This window comes from Pararge aegeria, chromosome 17 (assembly GCF_905163445.1).
Source record: "Pararge aegeria chromosome 17, ilParAegt1.1, whole genome shotgun sequence".
Classification (NCBI taxonomy): Eukaryota; Metazoa; Arthropoda; class Insecta; order Lepidoptera; family Nymphalidae; genus Pararge; species Pararge aegeria.
Genome location: NC_053196.1, coordinates 13535799 through 13556412, shown reverse-complemented (window position 1 = coordinate 13556412; position 20614 = coordinate 13535799). Strand labels below are relative to the sequence as shown.

At 34.4% G+C, this 20614-nt stretch overlaps 2 protein-coding genes across 2 annotated transcripts; one reads left to right on the top strand and one right to left on the bottom strand.

Moving 5' to 3' along the window:
• The first annotated feature begins 358 nt into the window (after positions 1–358).
• Positions 359–4112, top strand: LOC120631134 (SET domain-containing protein SmydA-8). Its single transcript, XM_039900581.1, has 3 exons — positions 359–1710; positions 2353–2537; positions 3981–4112. The coding sequence occupies exons 1-3, from the start codon at positions 405–407 to the stop codon at positions 4110–4112; spliced, it is 1623 nt and encodes a 540-aa protein (XP_039756515.1). The 5' UTR covers positions 359–404.
• A 337-nt stretch (positions 4113–4449) lies between these two features.
• On the bottom strand, positions 4450–10355 carry LOC120631267 (neuropeptide receptor 22). The gene is made up of 7 exons (XM_039900752.1): positions 10323–10355; positions 9294–9597; positions 8480–8658; positions 7901–8023; positions 7145–7339; positions 5942–6115; positions 4450–4752 (listed from the first exon to the last, which is right to left on the bottom strand). The coding sequence occupies exons 1-7, from the start codon at positions 10326–10328 to the stop codon at positions 4450–4452; spliced, it is 1284 nt and encodes a 427-aa protein (XP_039756686.1). The 5' UTR covers positions 10329–10355.
• Between the last annotated feature and the right edge of the window lie 10259 nt (positions 10356–20614).

The following is a 20614-nucleotide window of genomic DNA, read 5'->3' as shown; positions in this document are numbered from 1 at the left end:
ACCAAAATATTTGGTGGGTATACAAAACTACAATTTGCAAAACTCTGTAAGAAAGTAGAAGCGACCCTGACACTAGCTGCGACGAATAAGCTACACATTAATGAGCTGTAAATTTCATGTAAATTATGATATACCTATTCATTAGTTAACTTCATAATATTATCTAGTTTATTCATAGCCCACAGTCATGAGAAAACGCTCGAGATGTACCTACTGCAATTGTTGAGCCGCTTAAAACATTTGTTCCAATCAACTTGCATGAGGCTCGTGATATTTCATTTTGTTGGCACGGATCTTTAGTTAGTGGTGATAATTACTAGTCTATTTTAAACGAGTATTGTGTCAGTAACGGCTCGAGACGAACGCGTGTCGTTCTTAAATCTTTTAGTTACAATAAGACAAAAATGGATCATACCAAGCGGGAAATACCAGTGTGCGAGGTCTGCCAAAAGCCGGCCAACCAAACATGCGGAGGATGCAAGTTAGTCTATTACTGTTCGAAGGCTCACCAAAAACATGCGTGGAAAGAAGGACATAAGTATATCTGTAGAACTTATAAAATTGAACACTCAGATCAGATAGGAAGACACATGGTAGCCATCAGAGATATAAAACAGGGAGAAATTATCCTACAAGAAAAACCAGCTGCTAGTGGTCCGCGAATGTCCTGCGCTCCTCATTGTTTATCATGCAACAAAAAGCTTGAGCCAATAGTGATAGAAGATAAATTAGATTTCTATAAATGTTCCTCTTGTAAATGGCCTATGTGTAATATTGATTGTGAAAAAGCTGAACCTCATCAAGAAGAATGTAGGCTTATGACTAAAACCAATTATAAGTGCAATATCAAATATGAGTACCCTGATAAAATGGAAGCTGCATATTGTGTGATTGGTCCTATGAGAGTTTTGTTGATGCAGAAATCCAACCCTCGTCAGTTTCAAAGTATCATGTCTTTGGAATCCCATTTGGAGGACCGAATAAATACATCTCTGTATAAAGTGTTAAAGGCTAATCTTATTACTTTTATTTCTCGTGTGCTAGGATTGCCATTTGATGAGGAGACTATTTTGAAAGTAGCATCGATATTTGATACTAATTCATTTGATGTTAGATCTCCAGATGGTTCTAAAAGGCACCGTGCCATATACGTGATGGCATCGATGATGAACCATAACTGCAAACCTAACACAAGGCATGTTTATTTAGGGGACGTTAATACCTTAGCTCTCATAGCAACCGTACCAATATCCAAAGGTGAAATGATAACAGCTACGTATACGCAATCATTATATGGTACTTTAGACAGAAGAAGGCATTTAAAAATAAACAAATGTTTTGATTGTAATTGTGAAAGATGTAAGGACCCAACTGAATTCGGTACATACTTAGGTAATATTAACTGTTCCATTTGCAATGGATCTTCAAAAAATAATACAGAAGCAAAAATGATTTCAACAAATCCTTTAGATGAAAATGCACCATGGCAGTGTGAAAGATGTGGATATTGCATACAAAGCCGGCAAATGTTTTGGGGTAACAATGCTTTGAAACAAGAGCTTAATGCACTTAACAAATCAGGACCTAAAGGGTTCGAGGAATTCATAGATAATTACACGGCAACACTTCATTCCACGAACCATTTAGTAATTCAAGCTAAGTTGGCGTTAATGCAAATTTATGGGAACTATAAAGGATATACGTTATCGGGTAATTTTCTTTTTTTTACATTTTTGCAGAGGTTTTAGAGTTGAATTTTTGTTTTCCGTACAAAGTTACTTGGAGTCCTAAGTCACGACTCGCTGCTGTGTGCTGGGTATCGCATACATTTTTATTTCAATTAATAGTTTTATCATCAAGGGTATTTATATAGCAATAAAATACTTTTTAATTTAATCCAGTTTCACATTTATTTAAGAAGTTCACGTGACTTTAAACAATATAAGGACAACACCTAAACAAAGCAGTTATTAGGATTAACATAGAAATCATAGAAAAAGTTATTTTTATAACTTACACCCGATTTTAAAAATAAGAACTTCAAAATATCCGTAGAACTACGGATACCTACAGCTTTATTGAATGCCACGCTCCTTCCAAATAAACTTTTTAACATCCTACGGGATGCTTTAAAAACAAAAACAAAAACAAACGTGGACAAAAGTTTCATTCAAATAAAATTCAAACATTTCTAGCTGCAATTCGAAAGTACTTATTGCAATAAGTTTGAACAGGTTACGTCCAAATTGTCACCGGTTAAGCCAATGTGAGTCAAATAGTAAAAATAACTAGGTCAATAAATGATACAAAGTTTAATGAAAAGTGCAGTTATAATACTTTTTTTCGTTACAGATCTTCCTGACTACTTACTAAACCGTAAAATTGACATCTGTCATGAACTTCTTGATGTAGCCGACAAATTAAAACCTGGTTGGTCTAGGTTTCGTGGCACTATACTCCTGGAATTGCAAGCGGCTATGACAATGCAAACTAAAAGAGAGTTCGAAGTTGACAAAATAACCAAAGCTGGAGCACAGGTAACACAATTATTTTGAAACATAATTATCAATCATAGATAATAAATTACCGGTTCTAATGCAATCTTAAAAGACCGAAACAGAGTGTCTTGCGGTTGGTACTCGTAGGTAAAGGATTACACCAATCTTTATAACCATTATCACCGCCATTTTCATTGATTTAATATGTTACAAACTTGTAAAAAAACTGTTGTTTTGAATAAAAGTAAAAAATTAAAACCAACTTCGTAGGTTATTCCTTAAAGGGCATTTTTTATCGGTAAATCTGTCTTAATGCTGTACACGATAAACTTAAAAGTAAATGATGAAATTTAAAGATAATGATCTTAGCACCATCCACAACTATAATCTCCTCAACATTACAATTCAATGTATTGATGAGGATTCAGATGACCTAGGAGTTTCCACGCACCTAGCATTTTCTTCGCGAAGCTTAATGCCAGCGTTCAGTTGGGAATCAATATTTTGTTTGCAAGAGACATCAAATATATTATTTTCTAAGTCAAGGCACTACATCAGTCCTGGCAACGTTTATGCAAACCAGAATAAACGCTTGCCTCAAGCGAGGCATGTTTCCATCAGCTGAATTGTTGAACGTGGAGGTTGCCTGCTTTTTTTGTGTACGGACCTCGTTCGGGTATAAAAGATGTGTCCCGGATACCACCTGGAAAATTGTGAACTTGCCTTGCGTAATTTGAATCCAGCTATTGATAAGTAGTGTGTGTAGTAGGAAAAATCATTTCTGCTATGAATGACGAAAGAAATTTGGCAAATCTCCAACGAAAACTAACTATTCTAACTATTCACTTGTTGATAGGCAAAACTGCGTTCCAGATTTTATAAATAGCTTTAAACAGCGAATCTCGTTTACTCGTGAACTATTTTGACGAGACGTCTATCAAGACTGGTGCAATTTAATGGGTTAAGATTGCGTGTAAGCTAATTGAAGAATTACATTTCTCTCTCCTCCAAAACAAATAAATCTCAAGTGAAATATAATATTATTCTACTAAAATAAAGATTCTTGTTTTGATGATAATATTTATAAAGGAAAAATCCGTCAATATTTTTAAAGTAAGAAAACAAAAAACAGCACAGGAAAAACAATTTAATGATTCTTTATAAAAAATATATTTTAAACTCTGAAGTATAACATAACGTTTGTTCTACTTTTAGCTGCATGATATATTTAACTTTTATAGCTATTGACATGACGGTGACATGACATGTGTTTCATGGTAGTTAAAATAAGGATTTGCAATTTTGCATTTTAAATTTAAGAACCATATTTGCATATTCTGAATATAATATTAATAAAAATTCAATTTTAAACATGACACGCAACAACTGTTCCTGTAAATTTTAATCGATTTAAATAATGTCTTATATTATTGTGGAAATAAATCCTCAGAAATACAAAGATACCAAACATTATTTTTCCAGGATCAATTAATGGAGAGTATGACGTTGTTACAAGAAGCAACAAACATTCTGAGAATAGAGCCTCATATGAAAGAAATATTGGAGACCAAACTTCAAGAACTTTCTACCTTATTAGACTCGACGAGTCTTTAAAAATAATAAATATTAAATAATCTTCGTCTTGGAGATATTGTTCATAAAAGAAAACAATAATGGTAACAAAAATAACTGTATTTGTGAGGTTTATATTATGGTGCATTTTTAAAAAGAAAGAAACTAATATTAAGCCTTGTCTATTTTTATAATCCTTTATAACTTTTTTTAACTGTGTAAAGAGCTAACGCATTTTTTTAGTATTCCATTGCCAATACAATTTTAAAAGACATTTATAATTGCTATTTGTACCAAATAAATAATTTTATGTTAGGTTAAAGTTTCTTTTTTTTTTTTTCACATTATTAACTCATATATACTCATCTTATTGAATTGCTTACAAATTACTATTTTCTTCATTAATTACTATTCTTTCACTTCTGGTATTTTCTATTCCTTGATCCATAAACTCAACATCGTTTACTTTAGAATCTAATTGTTCATTCTTCAGGGGTGTAACTTTGGTTGGTTTGGTAGACGCTTCATCAACTTTGGCAATACTCAACTCTACGCTCTGTTTATTTATATGTAGAATATTTTTGACTACTCTAGATATTTTTCGTTTTGGTCTTGGACTGGCGATGACGACAAATATTTTTTCAACATTGTTGTGTTGTAGAGATTGTTTCTTTTTGACAACCTAGAAAAAAAAAAGTAGGGTTACAGGGCGTTTTAATTTAAGTATTAAGACATATTTTCAAACATTATAATAAAATGTCTGGATAAAAAAACGTGGTTTGAATATTTTGCTAAAATGTAAAATAAATATTCTCAAAAATTATCCTAAAAATATCATATAGATCTTTTATTTAATTACTCTAACTCTGGCCTAGACTAAGATTTTCATAAATCATCAATATTTCAGAGCCAATTCGTACATTTAATGTTAGTTGAAGGTTTACCCAGTGGTGGCTACAATAATAAGTTTCAGGCTAAGATAAATACATATTTGCCATAGTGTTCGTACAAAAGGGATCCTTATCTCACGACTTTTCATTAATAGGTAACTAAATTAAGTATAGTACTAAATGGAGGTTTAAGAACAGGCCGTAATATATTTAGGGTATTAGAAAATTTAGTAATACGTTATTATTTATTTTTATTTAGTGTATTATAAGACTTTTATAAAGCGTATCATCCAAATGTGGAATCTCACCGATTGCTTCAGTTATATAGCCCTGTGATATTAATCATTGATATATTGTCTTAAATACTGGATTAGTACGCATTTTCTGAACAGCCTAACTAATTAATTTTGTCTTAATTTATTATAACACCAGCTGTTGCTCGCGGCTTCGTATTCGGTTTTTGGTTTTTCATGAATCCTGCGGGAACCGTACATTTTCCCGGAATACAAAGCAGCCTGTACGCTATAATCTATCTCCCTTCCCAAAATTAGTTAAATTGGTTCAGTTGTGTTTGCGGGAAAGTGTAACAGAGTAACAAACATCCATCCATCTATAAAATATTCAATAATAAAAAAATCAGAAGTGAGGATATCCATATAGGCATCTGAGTTATCAATATAGCTGAACGAGTTGCCAAAGTTAAATTGCAATGGACGGGCACGTAGACGTTGGAGTCCTAAGGTGTTGGAAAGGAAACTCGCATTATAAGTACTGTTGGTGGACCGTAACTAAGTGAACAGAAAACATGATTGGGAGTAATCAATATTCGGATGATGAATGATCTAGACATAAACTAGAAAAAGGCAACGCATATATCACTTTCGAGGCAGCCCATCTCACATATTTAAAATATGGGCAAAATGGTCGCAATAGGACTAGCCATGGTCCTATTGTGACCATTGCTCACCAGCCATGGCTTACCATTGCACAAGCACAGCACCATGTACCAAATTTGAAGCACGCAACACCTGGGGTACGATCCATGGCTCTTCGAAATCTGGTGTTAGTGAAACCATAGATAAGTGGATTGATAGCGCAGTTCACGTACATGAGGTAACTAGCTATAAACCACAATATATCAAAACCTCCTTCGACCTAAAACAATATTTAAAAACAATGTAAAACAATACATCCATATTCAAATATTGGACATAACAAAGAAACATCTCCCCTGTAAATCTTTTAAAATCATACCTCTACCAATATAATAATGAAATAATCCATAAAATAACAATTATAGTTGATATAGTTTAAGTGCAAATAATATATATACTACTGTTATACCTAATGTTTTCCTAAAAAATTCAATCTTTCAGTTATTGATATAAAGATGTTCAATTTGAGGTAGGTATGTAGGTAGTAGTACAGCTTTTTGTGCTAGGGCTCGTCCAGGAAAGTTCTACCGCCATGCTTATATCTACTGACAAAAAGCTTTGCAGTATTCTGATTTAAAGAGCGTGGTTGTCGGTATAACTCCAGGCATAAGGTTCACCTACTTAGGTACAATGCATGGCAAATGCTGAGCTGTACACCCTTTCTGTCTGGTGTTACACACAGACATTGTATGTTGTATACTATGTTGTTACTTTATTACTATAAGAGGTACTGTTTGTAACACTTAACACGAATAAATGTTTTTTCTTTCTTTCTATGTCTCTGGTGGTGGATACGGGTCAGCTTTTTCTATGATGTCATCTTTGCATGCTCTACGAAGTGTAGCTCTGTCTATAAACTATGTATCACCATTAAGTGGGTCAACTGCTTTTATATTTACTTACTGCTTATTTATATACTGCTTTTATATAATTACTATTAAAAAAGCTCGTTTTTTATTGTTTCTCTAAGCTGTATTTTAGTAAATATCTTTAGTCTGTTTTACTATCATTATGATACTACTGGTTCTAGATTCAGAGGCTGGATTTCATGAATTTAGCTGAGAATTTATATATGTTTAAATGTAACAAGGTGCAAGACAAAAATATTGCCAAGGAGGGCTAAAGTCGGCTATAAGTTGTGCAAAACATACCATAACAAAAAGGAAATTCTTTCTTTAAGTTCAAAGTAAATAATCCTACATGTGTAGAATAGGGGCAAAATAAAGATACATGAAAATATAATCATTACCGAATTGACTTCCTGTGGTAGATTATTTCTCCAATACACCATTGCTGTATACGGTATCCTACACACCGCTGCGGCAAGGAGGATACAAGCAGTCATTCTCATAGCTTTGCCCCTAGCTTGGGTTACAGTTTGACCACCACCACGGGATAAAAGTTCGCGAGCGCTTCTCTCCAATCTCCAGATAATTGCACCGTACTAGAAATGTGTGTATAGCATGAAATAAAATATGAAGAAAGAGGAAAATGTATACAAAGAAGTTTAAAGAAGAAAAGCAAGATAAGAATTTCAACACTGCTGTATGGATGATATTGACACATCATTTATCTTAATATATATAAATCTCCTGTCACGATGTTTGTCCGCGATGGACTCCTAAACTACTTAAGCGATTTTAAATTAAATTGGCACACCGTGAGCAGTCTGGTCCAACTTAAGAGATAGGATAGCTTAGATCTTAATTATAGTTGCAATTTTATTTTATTGCATATTATTTGTCTATAATTAATTGACAGTCACATATTACATATATATATATATACACTACTATACTCATTTAAGGCTTAGCGATACTGAATACTTTACAAACAAAATCAAACGCAGGCGAAGTCGCGGGCCACAGCTAGTTACATAATATATTAGAATACAGGAAGGCATGAATTAATAGTATATACCAAAGAAGACTATGAAGAATTATTAAATCAGACAAGTAATTAAAAAAAAAAAAATTCTTATTCTTGAATATAAAAATATACAGACAGTGAGTATCATAACGCCAAGAGGTATCCAAACAAGTAGTATGACGATGCAGTGCCAGTATATGCCAAGTACTTTCCGTTCCTCAAAACAAAATGTTTCAAGGAAATCAAGCCATTGGCGTTCCTGAAAACAAGTTCTTATTTATACATCTTAACACTCGCAATATGGAGTGTTTAAAACAGAAAAGAAGGTTTTGTTTTTTTGGTTGTGAATCCACTTAAAACCGCTTATTAATTTGAAACGCTGATTAATCGGAGTTGAACATCATGATAACAGGGCAATAAGTTTATCTCTAAGATAAAATGCTTTCTTTGACATTAAGCTTCTGTTGTTTTTTTTTGATAAAAAAATAAATAAAAATAAAGTCATTTCATTTCAGGTCGGGGACCCATATACAAAGATTTAACACAAAATAAATATAAATATAAGACCGATTTTAAAAATAAATCTAGAATTAAAAATTACAATCAATTAAATTTCAATTAAAAAATAAATTAAATTTCAATTAAAATTAAAATCCAACTATTTTATATAAATAAATACTTTTTTTTTCTGCAGCGAATTATAAAAATTTCTTACGATATATTTTCTTTTTATAATCCAAGGTAGTGATAACCCCATCGGTATGACCCATGATGCAATAATAAGCTTCGGTGCCACATTTTTGGTTATTCTTGCTTCAGCAGTTAAAGTGGCTGCGGCTAATCTGTCGTAGGAGACAAGCATTACTGCTGCTACACCAGCCAAGAGTAGAGATGCTAAAAAAAAACAAGAAAGAGTACTTTATGAATATTTGACTTCCTGGGCGTAGAATAATAAACACTTCGTAATGTTCTTAAAAGTTAATACCAGTAACTAGTATATGTCGGCGATACGCCAGCGTTTTCACGCTCGGTGTCCATTATAATAAAGTAACGTACTAAATATCACGTAGTTTATTTTCGCACAATTGCTAGCATAGAACAGACTCGTTTTACATAGATTAAACGCTTTTATATTTTCCTTGCAATGGCTAAAGCGGATAAAGCAAATACAACTTCTTTTGAAACAAACAAATATTATTAGGTACTGGAAATAAATTCTAAAAATATTCCTTAATATTTATAATGAATGTTTAATCAATTAAAATTACTTCAAAAAATTCAAATTAAAATTCAAAATTTCTTTATTCATGTAGGCCTATCCCAGGCACTTATGAAGCGTTCATACATAAATGTTTATATAATTCCCTTCAATGTTACCAACCTTAAAATTACATAAACGTAAACTTACCTAATAAATCAATAAATTGTATTAAGTACAATTAAGTCACAAATATGTTATATAAGTATACGTAGTAAAGTAAGTGTCTGTGTGTATATTTTGTCAATTAAAGAAAAGAGAAAATTCTCACCTTGCAGGAACCCTTCAAATCTGCAGCCGAAATTCTTTAAAACATAGTTCTGATGAAAGTCCCGAACAAGCATGAACCAGGGGCAAAATATCAATGTTATCAAATCAATAAACGCTAAATTCCCGATAAGGTAGTTGCTTGCAGTCCACAGCCATTTGTTCTTCAGGAGGATGGTTATGATTATGGAATTCAGGAATATTCCAGTGACGCCCACAATTACCATTGCAGTTGTCTTTATTGCAACTTCTTTGGCCGGTTTGATGTGCCATAGTTTGTTTGGAAACGGATATTGGGAGGTGTCCAGCTAAATGACAAGTATTTAATCAAAGTTGGTGTAAACTAGTGTATATCATATATCATTAAATCGGTGATTTCAGTAGAAGACTGGATAGGTGCCTATATTATCACCAATATCTGAAAAAACTCTGATTCCGAGGTTAGGCCTGGGATGTTAGCGAAAAGCCTGTGATTATGTATTTATGATCATCCTAATTGTTGTGCTCTTCAGTTAAAACTGTATATCTTAAAGACTAGACAAGGATCTGGAAGCGAAAACCACTATACTGTAACTGCTGAAGTTCACTTCAAGAAATACTGAGTTAATTCAATCAATCGATCGATCAATAAAAAGCTTATCTGCGTCCACTGCTGAACATTTGCACACGTCCTTCCGAGAGCGTGCCATTACACACGCTCCTACAAATTCCTTATGACGACACTACTGGCTACCTTCTTACGGTCTTCAGCACATTTGGTTATAGGTCTTCCTATAATGACCTTATTGATGACGCGAAATTTCAACCCTAAGAGAATCACCGAACAGCTCGCCTCATACCTAACTTAGCGACTTTAGGTTTGTGAATAAGACCCACAATTGGTGTCTACGTATCGGCTTTTATTACAGGTAAGATATAATCACTATTTTTGCTTGGTTGAGCTACTAGGTTTTCCTGAAGCGGTTGTAAACATAAGATAAGAACTTAGTTTATTAAATAGGAAACTTTTGAGATCTAAAAGAAACAAGCTTACCTCCATCAGCTCATAATCGCAGCTCCAATTGGTCAAATAACTTGGTATCTGATCATCAACTTCAACGTTTCCGTACATTTCGGTATAGTTCATTTCACGAAGTGTGCTTATCGGCCATTTTGATATGGAAACACATTTTCACGAGGTAAAAGCAAAATGAAAAATGAATATTTTTGTCACAAAGCTTTTCAGATAAGGCTAACGGTAGTCCATTACCATGAAAGCATTTTTATCAGTTCCGTTGATAATTGATACTGTCGAAACAAGATAATAACAATATGTAGGGGTGAGTCAAAGCTATTTATGAAAAAAAAGTATTATGTAAGGCCAAGCTTTACCAAGGTTATAATTTTGTATTATGAAAAGATTAGTATTAGACAGACAGGTATTTTAAGATTTATCAATAACAAAGTTCCTATAAGATAAGAATTTTCGCACTAAATAGCGCAATAGGTAATTATTTCTGAAAGAACCCATAATTATTTCAAAATACTACCCTATTCAAGATATTTTTATGTTTAAAAGAATTATATATATATATATATATATATATATGTAGTTGTTTACACATTTTCAATTTAAAAATTATATGCTTACAGACAAACAAACACGACGTCCACACCACCGTCACCACATAGAGCATATTATGTGCTTTAATTAAGGAACCCTCGGCATCTTAGCTAATACCATAACTTAGAATATTCAATCATAAAATAGTTACTTTTATGTTACTGCCATCTATGGGATAAGAGCTAAACTACGATAGAGTCTAGTAACGTACGTCTAGAATGTAAGCAAGTTTGACGAACCATTGATGATGTAGTTTAGTATGAATACTATAGATGTCGCTTTTGCGTATGACACCAATTATTTTTTACTACTTTTATTAAGTCGTAGCCATTATTATTTTAAAAATTACTGTTATTTCCAGCAGTCTTATGCGCGTTTTTTAATTTTTCTTTATCCTGCAGGAACCTTCAGTTTTTCCGGACCACTAAATAATCCTATGCCTATGTCCAGGAAGCGAGATATTAATGACGTGCCAAACATTAAGATCGATGTAGTGGTTAAGCCGAGCATAGATAACAAACAAATAAAAATACACACAATCGTATTTATAATATTAGTTTATGGAGAAAGTTGGGTATATAAATTCATTTCGGTGATATCCTAATAGTTGGGACTTAGGACTTCAGCCTTCCTTTGGGGGGTAGATTTTAAGATTATCCCCGCCTCACACCTATAGCTTTTCAGAGTTATGAGCGTTTTAAACAATAGGATGCATTAGAGAGACAGGTGGGTTTCCTTTACACCTAAGAGTTCTCCGTAATGTTCTCTAAAGTGCATTAAGTCTAGTCAAGTCTACGGCCTGAACCCTTCTCATTCTGAGGGAAGACACGTGCTCGACAGTGGCCGGTAAAAAATATTCAGAACATTGGTATATTGAATCCAATGTTATGAATATTTTCATCAAAGCATTCTCCATACTTGATGTTGAACTCGAACCAATGGGTTAGTAGCCCAGGGATGTCTGCGCCAAGTAAACCTTATTCGGGTAATTTTTGCCACTGCGTCAGACATGTTAAGCAGGTTTACTACCCACATATGTTATTGACATACAATAACATAACAGCCGATTGGCGCAGTGGGCAGTAAACCTGCTTTCTGAGTCTAAGGCCGTGTGTTCGATTCCCACTACTGGAAAATGTTTGCGAGATGAACATGAATGTTTTTTATTGTCTGGGTGTCTGGGTGCTTTTATGTATATTATAAGTATTTATGTATATTATTCATAAAAATATTCATCTTAGTACCCATAGTTTAAAATTCAAGCATTTACCTATACTTGTAATAAAACTATAACGTGTTAAATTCTGTACATTAAAGATATTTTTTATTTTTTTTGCAATCTTTACGTGTTTGAAGCCCACATCTCAGTAGTTTGTTTAAGCATGTTGAAATACTATCTGTACTTATCTGTAAGTATATATAATATCGCAGATTTGTATATTTAGTTACTATGAAACAGGACGATTGAAAAAACTTTACGTTTGGTGTCTGATATATTGAAGTATAGACTATGTGGCAGTACGCTGCATCCCGTTATTTAGGCGGGCGAAGAAGAAACACTTTATTGCACGTATATTAAAAAGTAAAAGAAACAGCAAGGAATATATAGTACACAATGTAGACATGTAACTGAAAAACCTGTGGAAGTCCTAAGAACTGAACTCACACACACACACACACACGCACGCGAGTGGTAAACAAATTGATATAAATATAATTATCTTATAATATAAGCAAACATATACGCGAGTACAAGTACAAACGCGACGCTAACTCACACACGCACAATCATACACTCAATCATTGAGACAACAATTTAAGAAGAGCACTGTCGCCTGTAATGCAGGTTTTTACCTAAATCAGGGACAGTAGATTTTAAATTGCACCATTACATACATTTACATGCAAATGCGGCCTTATTGCTGCAAGTAATCTCTTAAAGGCAACCTTTGTAGACAGGGCTTACAGCAAGTGAACTTACAGATAGTGCCAAGAGTGTTGTAAGTTGTAACATATACATAAATACCAAAATGTATAGAAACAATACTGCGGCTACGCAGGGCACATTTAATTATGTATGTATTTGTATTATTATTGATATTATTGATCTAGTTTCAAATACTACTTGCTTTAACTGTAAAGGATAACATCGTGAGGAAATCTGCTTGCCTGAGAGTTCAACATTACGTTCTCAAAGGCGTGTGAAGTCTAATAATCCGAACTTTGCCAGCGCGGTGGACTACGACCTTAATCCCATAGAAGTTGGGGTCTCGTAGAAGACCCTGTAGTAGTGACCCGGTAATCGTTAGATAATGATGAACTGTTGTAAATATTAGAGGAATAATTTGGATTTTTTCCCATATTAAGAAGCCACAGACATTAAAACAACACAACAGTTTCGTATGTTAATCATATGATACACAATATCGCGAGCAATCATGGTAACGATCTGGGCTTCCGGCATTTGTACTAAATCGTTGTTTACCTAATGCTAGTTTAATTTAGCTAACGTAGGGCTGTCAACGTGAAATTAACCAGTATGTAAGAGAAAAAAATTGTAATTAGGTACTTGAAAGTGTCCATATTGTAGATCAACTTTTGGCATATATACTGATATAATATGTATATTTATAAAAATAAATGCCAGAGGATCTAGACAAGGCAGGACGAATCTAGCCCCAAAGCAAGCGTAGCTTGTGTTATGGGTGCTAAGAAGACTGCTGAATATATTTATGAGTAATATACGTAAATAGGTACTTATAATACACAAATATATATCCAGACACTGAAAAACATTCATGTTCCTCCCACAAACTTTTTTCTACATGCTGGAATCGAACCCACGGCCTGGCCCAGAGAGCAGAGTCGCTGCCCACTGCGACAATCGTAATCGACAATATGTGTGGCTTCCAACATGCTTCTAGAAAAAAAATGACGGTAACGTTTATTGGAGATTTTAAGTAGCCTATGCTTACTTATGAATGGCTTATTAGCTAAAACGATCTTCTCAAAATGTATTTATTTATTATTAATATCGGAAAAACTAACGGTTCAATTTTGGTTCAAGGAAAACAAAAAAAAAATGCGGACTTTCTATGATCTCTTTTGGCTTTCCACTCTTAGGTATTATTTCACGAAGTTGAGATTAACTCATCATATATTTTGACCGGCTGAAAAACGTTTATTACTGTTAACAAACAAGCTTTTATGATAGTTTCCTTGACCGAATTAGCGACAACTCCTCCAGATTAGAGTTAGCATGGTAGAGTCATGACGTTTTTGAAGTAAATCTTAGTCTTTATTCCAATGCTAATATGATTAGCACTGGAATAAAGAAGCATTGTATTTAAGTTTTGATACAGTATTCAACATCCCTTATTTTCCCGCTGGTTCAGCGCCGATTAATAATGGAGGGTGCAGAAGCGTCCTCTCTGCTACTACTACAATCTAGTGCGATCACAAACTCAACTTGTTCCCTGGTGGCCTTTAGTCCACCAGCTGTTGTTCAAGGCTAGTGATGAAAATTAATCTACTAACTGAATCCATGGGTTGCTGATTTAATTGCCTTTATACCAGTATCATGGTTTTGGCGCTTTGGTGAGAACGCTAAAATGGAGATAATAATAATATATATAAATTTATTAACCAAAATTCACAAGTAGACTTAAAACTATTATGGTGTAATCATAAATTCTTAAGAATTATACCGTACACCACCGTGCCGTCAGGTAACAGCTAAAGAAATTAATTAACACCCACCTACTCACTACATCAATCAAGATATTCCATATAAATAAAATTCCCTCAATATAGGTAGGTAGATACATGGGAAGTTTAAAAGTGGTAGTAGGTAGGCAGGTAGGTACTATAAATATATTTTAATATTAACTAACAATCTTATTTAAACCTATATCCTATGACTTTAATAGTAATGGAGCTATTGCTATTTACAAAAAACCTTAAGTGGATACGGACAGGGCATATGCGAGAAATGGATCAAAGATTTGACTGAATGGGAAGTTAGGGATGGCTCAAAAAGGAAGAAGGGTAGACAAAGAAAGCGGTGGGTTGATGATATCAAGCAGACAGGCATACTATGGTCAAGGAAAGCTCTGAACCGGCACACCTGGAGGAGGCCTATGCGTCAGGAGACGCGCTGATTAATATTAACTAAAGTGCGAGATATTAGTGTTAATAATTTAAATTTACATGTACATGTACATACTGTATATCAGAAATCAAGGTTTTATTTATTTATTTATTTATTTATTTTATAACAGTATCATAAAAGTGGCAGCCCTGACTTACCGTATGTATGGAATCGCTTATCAAAACGGGTAGATCATTCCAAATTTCTTATGGCATGTGGTGAATGTACGCGGGAATTCTCAAACAATAGGTTATAATAAGTGCTTTCCTATGCTTAATATTAATTGTGACTGGGTTGGTCTTACTTATTTTCGTAGACTACTTTATTTTCGTAGACTCGCTTATAGAATAAATTGGTGAGTACAAGGAGATTTGCTTGCGCATATTACGATTTTTTTTACAAACCCCGTGGAAACCGTTTGTTTTCATGAGAAAACCAATGCCGTATGAACGGCACCCGGGGAAAATGAGAAGAAGAAGAAGAAGAAATACTTTATTGCACACACTCAGCAAAATATACATAAAATAAAGAATAAACTAAAAGACAAAAATGTTAGGCATGCCAAGGCGGCCTTAATGATGCCTCATTATGTTGACAACTGTGATCTGGTCTGCCGTCTCCACAAGACTCATGGGACCCAATCGAAATTATTCCTTACCGTATACTGCTAGGAAATCTTAAAGGAATGAAAGCTTATTTTTATAGAAACCCGTGTACCTACCAAGCTTTTATATAAATCTACAATCACGCGGCAGGGCACTAATTTGCGCAATCAAAATCCCACATCCTCCGGTAATTTGCGAAGCTAGTGTACCGTGCAACCATAATTGTCGCTAATTCTGTCTGTCTGTGCATTAACACGTACCCACCCAGCTAAGTGAAGGCTGGGATAATGGAAATATGAAGAAAGAAGACGTCACATAATTACTGATGTCTTATGTGAGAAGTTCGTTTCTCGCAGACATTGTTCGTAACTATATTAAATATGTATGTACGTATGTATGTATGTGTGTATGTATATTATTTAGGAAATTTAGTATGGCAAAATATAAAAATATGTAGTAGTGTTATTTATTTTGTTTATGTATTCGTATGTAGTTATTTGAATGTAGGTTTATAATAATTTTACACCACTTATTTATTCTCGCTCTTGTTTTCTCCTAATCCTAAGGTCGCCTGGCAGAGATCGCTTTTAAGCGATAAAGCCGCCTTTTGTATTTTACTCCAGTTTTTTGTATTTCTCTCTATTCATCCTTTATTTTCCTAACTGTGTATTGGTGTACAAATAAAGAATTTAAATAAATAAATAAATAACTAGGGGCTGAGGTTTTATTCTCCTTCCCATTAAAGATATGCCCGATAATGCAGGTGGGTTGGTCACCGCAGAGCTAGACTGATCGCACCGGCGTCGCTGCTGCCCGACACCGGTCTGTGCCATTTGTTCAGCCTAGCCAATTCGAAGTGGTTATACCGCCACTCACGGTCACTGTACGCTGTACACAGTACACTGACGGTCGCCAGAGCCTCGTCGGTAAGACGGCAGGGTTTTACCACGGGCTGGTGAGTAATTTGGGAGGCTGACTAGTTCTAGCCTACCACTTACACCCCTAGATAATTCTCCCGCTCAGCTTAAATTAAAAACAAGGAAAAGGTAGAGATGCGTGTCGGAGAACTCGGTCCCTCCGAAAGGCAGGCCGATGCTCTGAGTCTCTCTACTAAGCTATCACCGCATATAAGCTCCGCGAAGTAAGTAAAGTAGAAAGTAGATATATATTTAGGTATAAACTTATGCCATATAATTATTGAACTAATGAAGACAAAAGAACAAAACAAGGTAAAAAAAAATTTCTTCATTAAAGAATGGGGACCCACATAACGTCCTTGCACTGTACATGCGATATACGTAGACATCTTGTAAGTTACAAAACTCCACAATCTCAAAATTATCCCCCATACAAAACCACAACTGTCGGCAACAATTTTGTGCGAATGAGTTTGTCTACACGTCTTAATCTTTTTAGCGCATACGCGTGCAATTCTCTACCTTATCCCCTTTGTCATAAAGATTAGCAGGGGCATTAAATAAATTTGTAAACACATAATAGAAATCGTGAACATGTAACTTTGATGTCTTTCGCAAAATAATTTTAAGTAATTATGCCTTTCGTGTTTATGACAATGTAATGTTTGTTTCGGTGAAGATGGAATAAAAAACAATTTATCCAGTTCTTTTTATTCCGTACAAGCCCTTGACTGCAATCACACCTGCTGGTGAGTGATGATGCAGTCTAAGATGGAACGGGTAAATCTGTTAGGGGTATGGCAGTTATATTAAGTTATTTTTAGGACAAAAAAAACTCATACCGTGTATAGGGGAAGTAGCCCGAATAGAAACAGGACAATGGAAAAGCAGATTCTACCGAGAAGAATACATATAAAATTAGTGTTTTGACATCAGAAAGTAGTGTGTTATGGAAGAATGTATTATACAACCAGGGAGTACCATGGAGTAACATGGAAGCAATAATAAGAATGGAATAAACCGCAAATGTTTTAAAGCAAAAAGCACCCAAGTCACACACAAACATACATACACACACCCACACACAACCTTGCATATTTTCATTTTGTTGTACGTACACATCCGCTCATCACACAGGTATCGATCAGATAAGGTTGTTAAACCCCAACCTGTAATCGATAAAAATTGTAGATAGCAGCTTCAAATATATTATATCTCCCCACATTAAACATCGTACAGACAATCTGACTTCAGTCCCACAGACTGAATAAAATCTAATAATCTCGGTCGCGAAGAAAAATCCGCCGAGACGCGGCGCAGGAATTAAGCATAATGGAGTGAAATGATGCGAGATGTCGGCGTATGGGGAGGAAGCTGGAATTGAATTTTGCTCTCAGCATAATTTTGATTATTATCAAACATATTATAACAAAATAAAACGATTATTGATACTGCGATTAAAGTAATTGACACGATACTAAAACTTTGTTCAACACCACACTTCTTCGGTCTATAATAAACCATTGTATATTCAAATTCAAATTAAATTTTTTTTATTCGTGTAGACCTTATTACAGGCGCTTATGATGCGTTCATACATTTAACATGTTACACTAATGTGATAACTGCATTCGTTAACCTAAAACTAAAGCTAGGAATCAAATGCGCCCTGGTCTAAGAAGAGCCCACAACAAACTTAGCCAGGTTTTTATTTTGTTATTACCATCTCACAGTCTATAGGTATAAGAACAACAAAGATTTCCAATATAATAACAAACAGAAATATATGCATAATTATGTTGGTAGTATAACTATTTGTTTAACTATAAGTAAAAAAATGTCAGAAAAATAAAAAAATTTAAAATAATTTATTGAAACATCTCGATCGATTTGGCCGATTTTAGTTATAAAATGTTCAAATAAAGTTTATAGCGTAAGAAAGATTTCTGGAAATCTTAAAATATGGGAGTTTTTGGCAATGCAATATATTATGTTAAATGAGAGTTACTGAACATGTTTTATTTGCTTACGGCCATTCCAGATACAAATCGACAGTAAAATATATACAACGTGTAAATGAAAACCGTAATATAACTACACAGGCTTTAGAGGTACATTATTTACTGTCTCTGAGACTTATCAGTGAAACCAAAACGCTAACAGTTTTCGGGTTAACCACAGCCATAGTTTTTACTCGAAATCAGATACAGCCCTAACATCGCATGCAAAATTAAAATCAAGTTGCTCCTGTCACTTTAATGAGCACCTACGTTTCGCGTAGCGTAGATACTATGCGCGTAGCGGTCTTCTTCAATAGGGTTGTTATAAGTAAGTATATAATGTTTGTATGGAAAACTCAACTACTTTCGTAATTAGGTTATACGTTGTATACTTATTTTTTTTTAAATTCTTTGTCGACCTCCCTGGCGCAACGGTGAACGCTGTGAATTAAGGTAGGAGGTCCCGGATTCGATTCCCGACGATTCTATCGACAAAGACGTGCCGCTAAGCGTTTTAGTGTTCCGGTGCGATGTCGCGTAGAAACCGATTAGGAATAGCATACACCCTGACAGACTACCCGCTAACATCTTAGACTGCATCATCACATACCAAAAGGTGAGATTGCAGACAGGATCTAACGTGTAAAATATTTTTTTTTTTTAATAATTGACAGACCAAGCAGATGGCTTACCTCACGGTTAGTAGAAAAGCGCCCTCGCAGAACATGCTAGGAACACTTCCTACAATGTGTCGCCCTGTGTCCATCAACCTCAGACATTGCGCCTTTAATTACACCGGCAATCGACCGAAACACAGCAATAAATACTGCTTTGCGGCACAAATAATCATGGAAGTAGGACTTCTCCGGACGAACTCTGTTACAAGAAGCTCTGCTTCTTATATTGTTAGGTAAAGCTCTTGTAGTTTTTGCAGATCATACGGCTTTTGATGCAGTCTGCGATGAACTTGAGGCCGTGCATTATAAAGCATGCTAAAATATAAACAAAACGGTGACCGTTGTTAAAATGCATTTGTCCCGTACCCGCGCTCTAGACTGAAGATACGAAGTTTTAATGTGTGCATTTCTTATCCGAATATGCAGTCTGTTAGCTGTAGGGTCAGCAAATAAAGTTTTATTCATACCAAGGAATTAAGTCTGCCAAAATGAAACGCTTCTATAAATTGCTTATATTATGTTATGTAAATAAAACGTTAATATTTTTGTCTTTCTCTCTGTCGGTTGATCCGGCTAATCTTGGAAAAGGCTGGTCTTATTTTGAGCTATTTTTACAGATAGGTAGAGGATTATACAAAAGACATAAAATACTATCGCCGACGGAAATCTACCCTTACGGGGTTTTAATGGCTGTTTAGAAGTCACTCAAAGTACCGTTACTTTGAAATTCAGATGGTAGGTTTCTTTTTGTTTTTCTTTAATTTGAATCTAATATAATAATATGTCTATTATCTTTAAATGCCTATCTCTGAAAAATAACACTTCGATCCGTTTTTCCGTTGCCAACAAAGAAGAATGAACAAACAATATGCATTCTAGGGAGATATTTAAAAAAGGTAAAAGACTAGTAAGTCATTAAATTATTGGTGAGGATAAATTACTTAAACTAACATGATATTTTTGCTGATGGAATGTGCTCGTTATGACGTAGTTAGGAACTAGTTAATTGCCTCTTTAAATTTAAACAAGTTGCACATTTTCGTGTTTCACGACCTATTAGGAAGACCAGACTCCATCGAGGAACGCAATTTGTTTAGATTATTTGTTAATAAAATATCGGTTAATTTTTATTATGTTACAATACGGCTAACATGCAGCTGCTCTGTAAAAGCCATTGAAAAAAAAGATTAAAAAAAAACATGATATTTTTTATATTACTCTCAGATTTTTTTACCGACAGTACTCTAAGTAAATTCGTCTCCATATTATTATCGGTGGATCGGGCACATTTGAAATATTCATACGGTAACTAGAAAGCATTAATGTTCAATGTAGATTTATCATACGGGCGCTTTGGGAGTTTAAACCCTAAT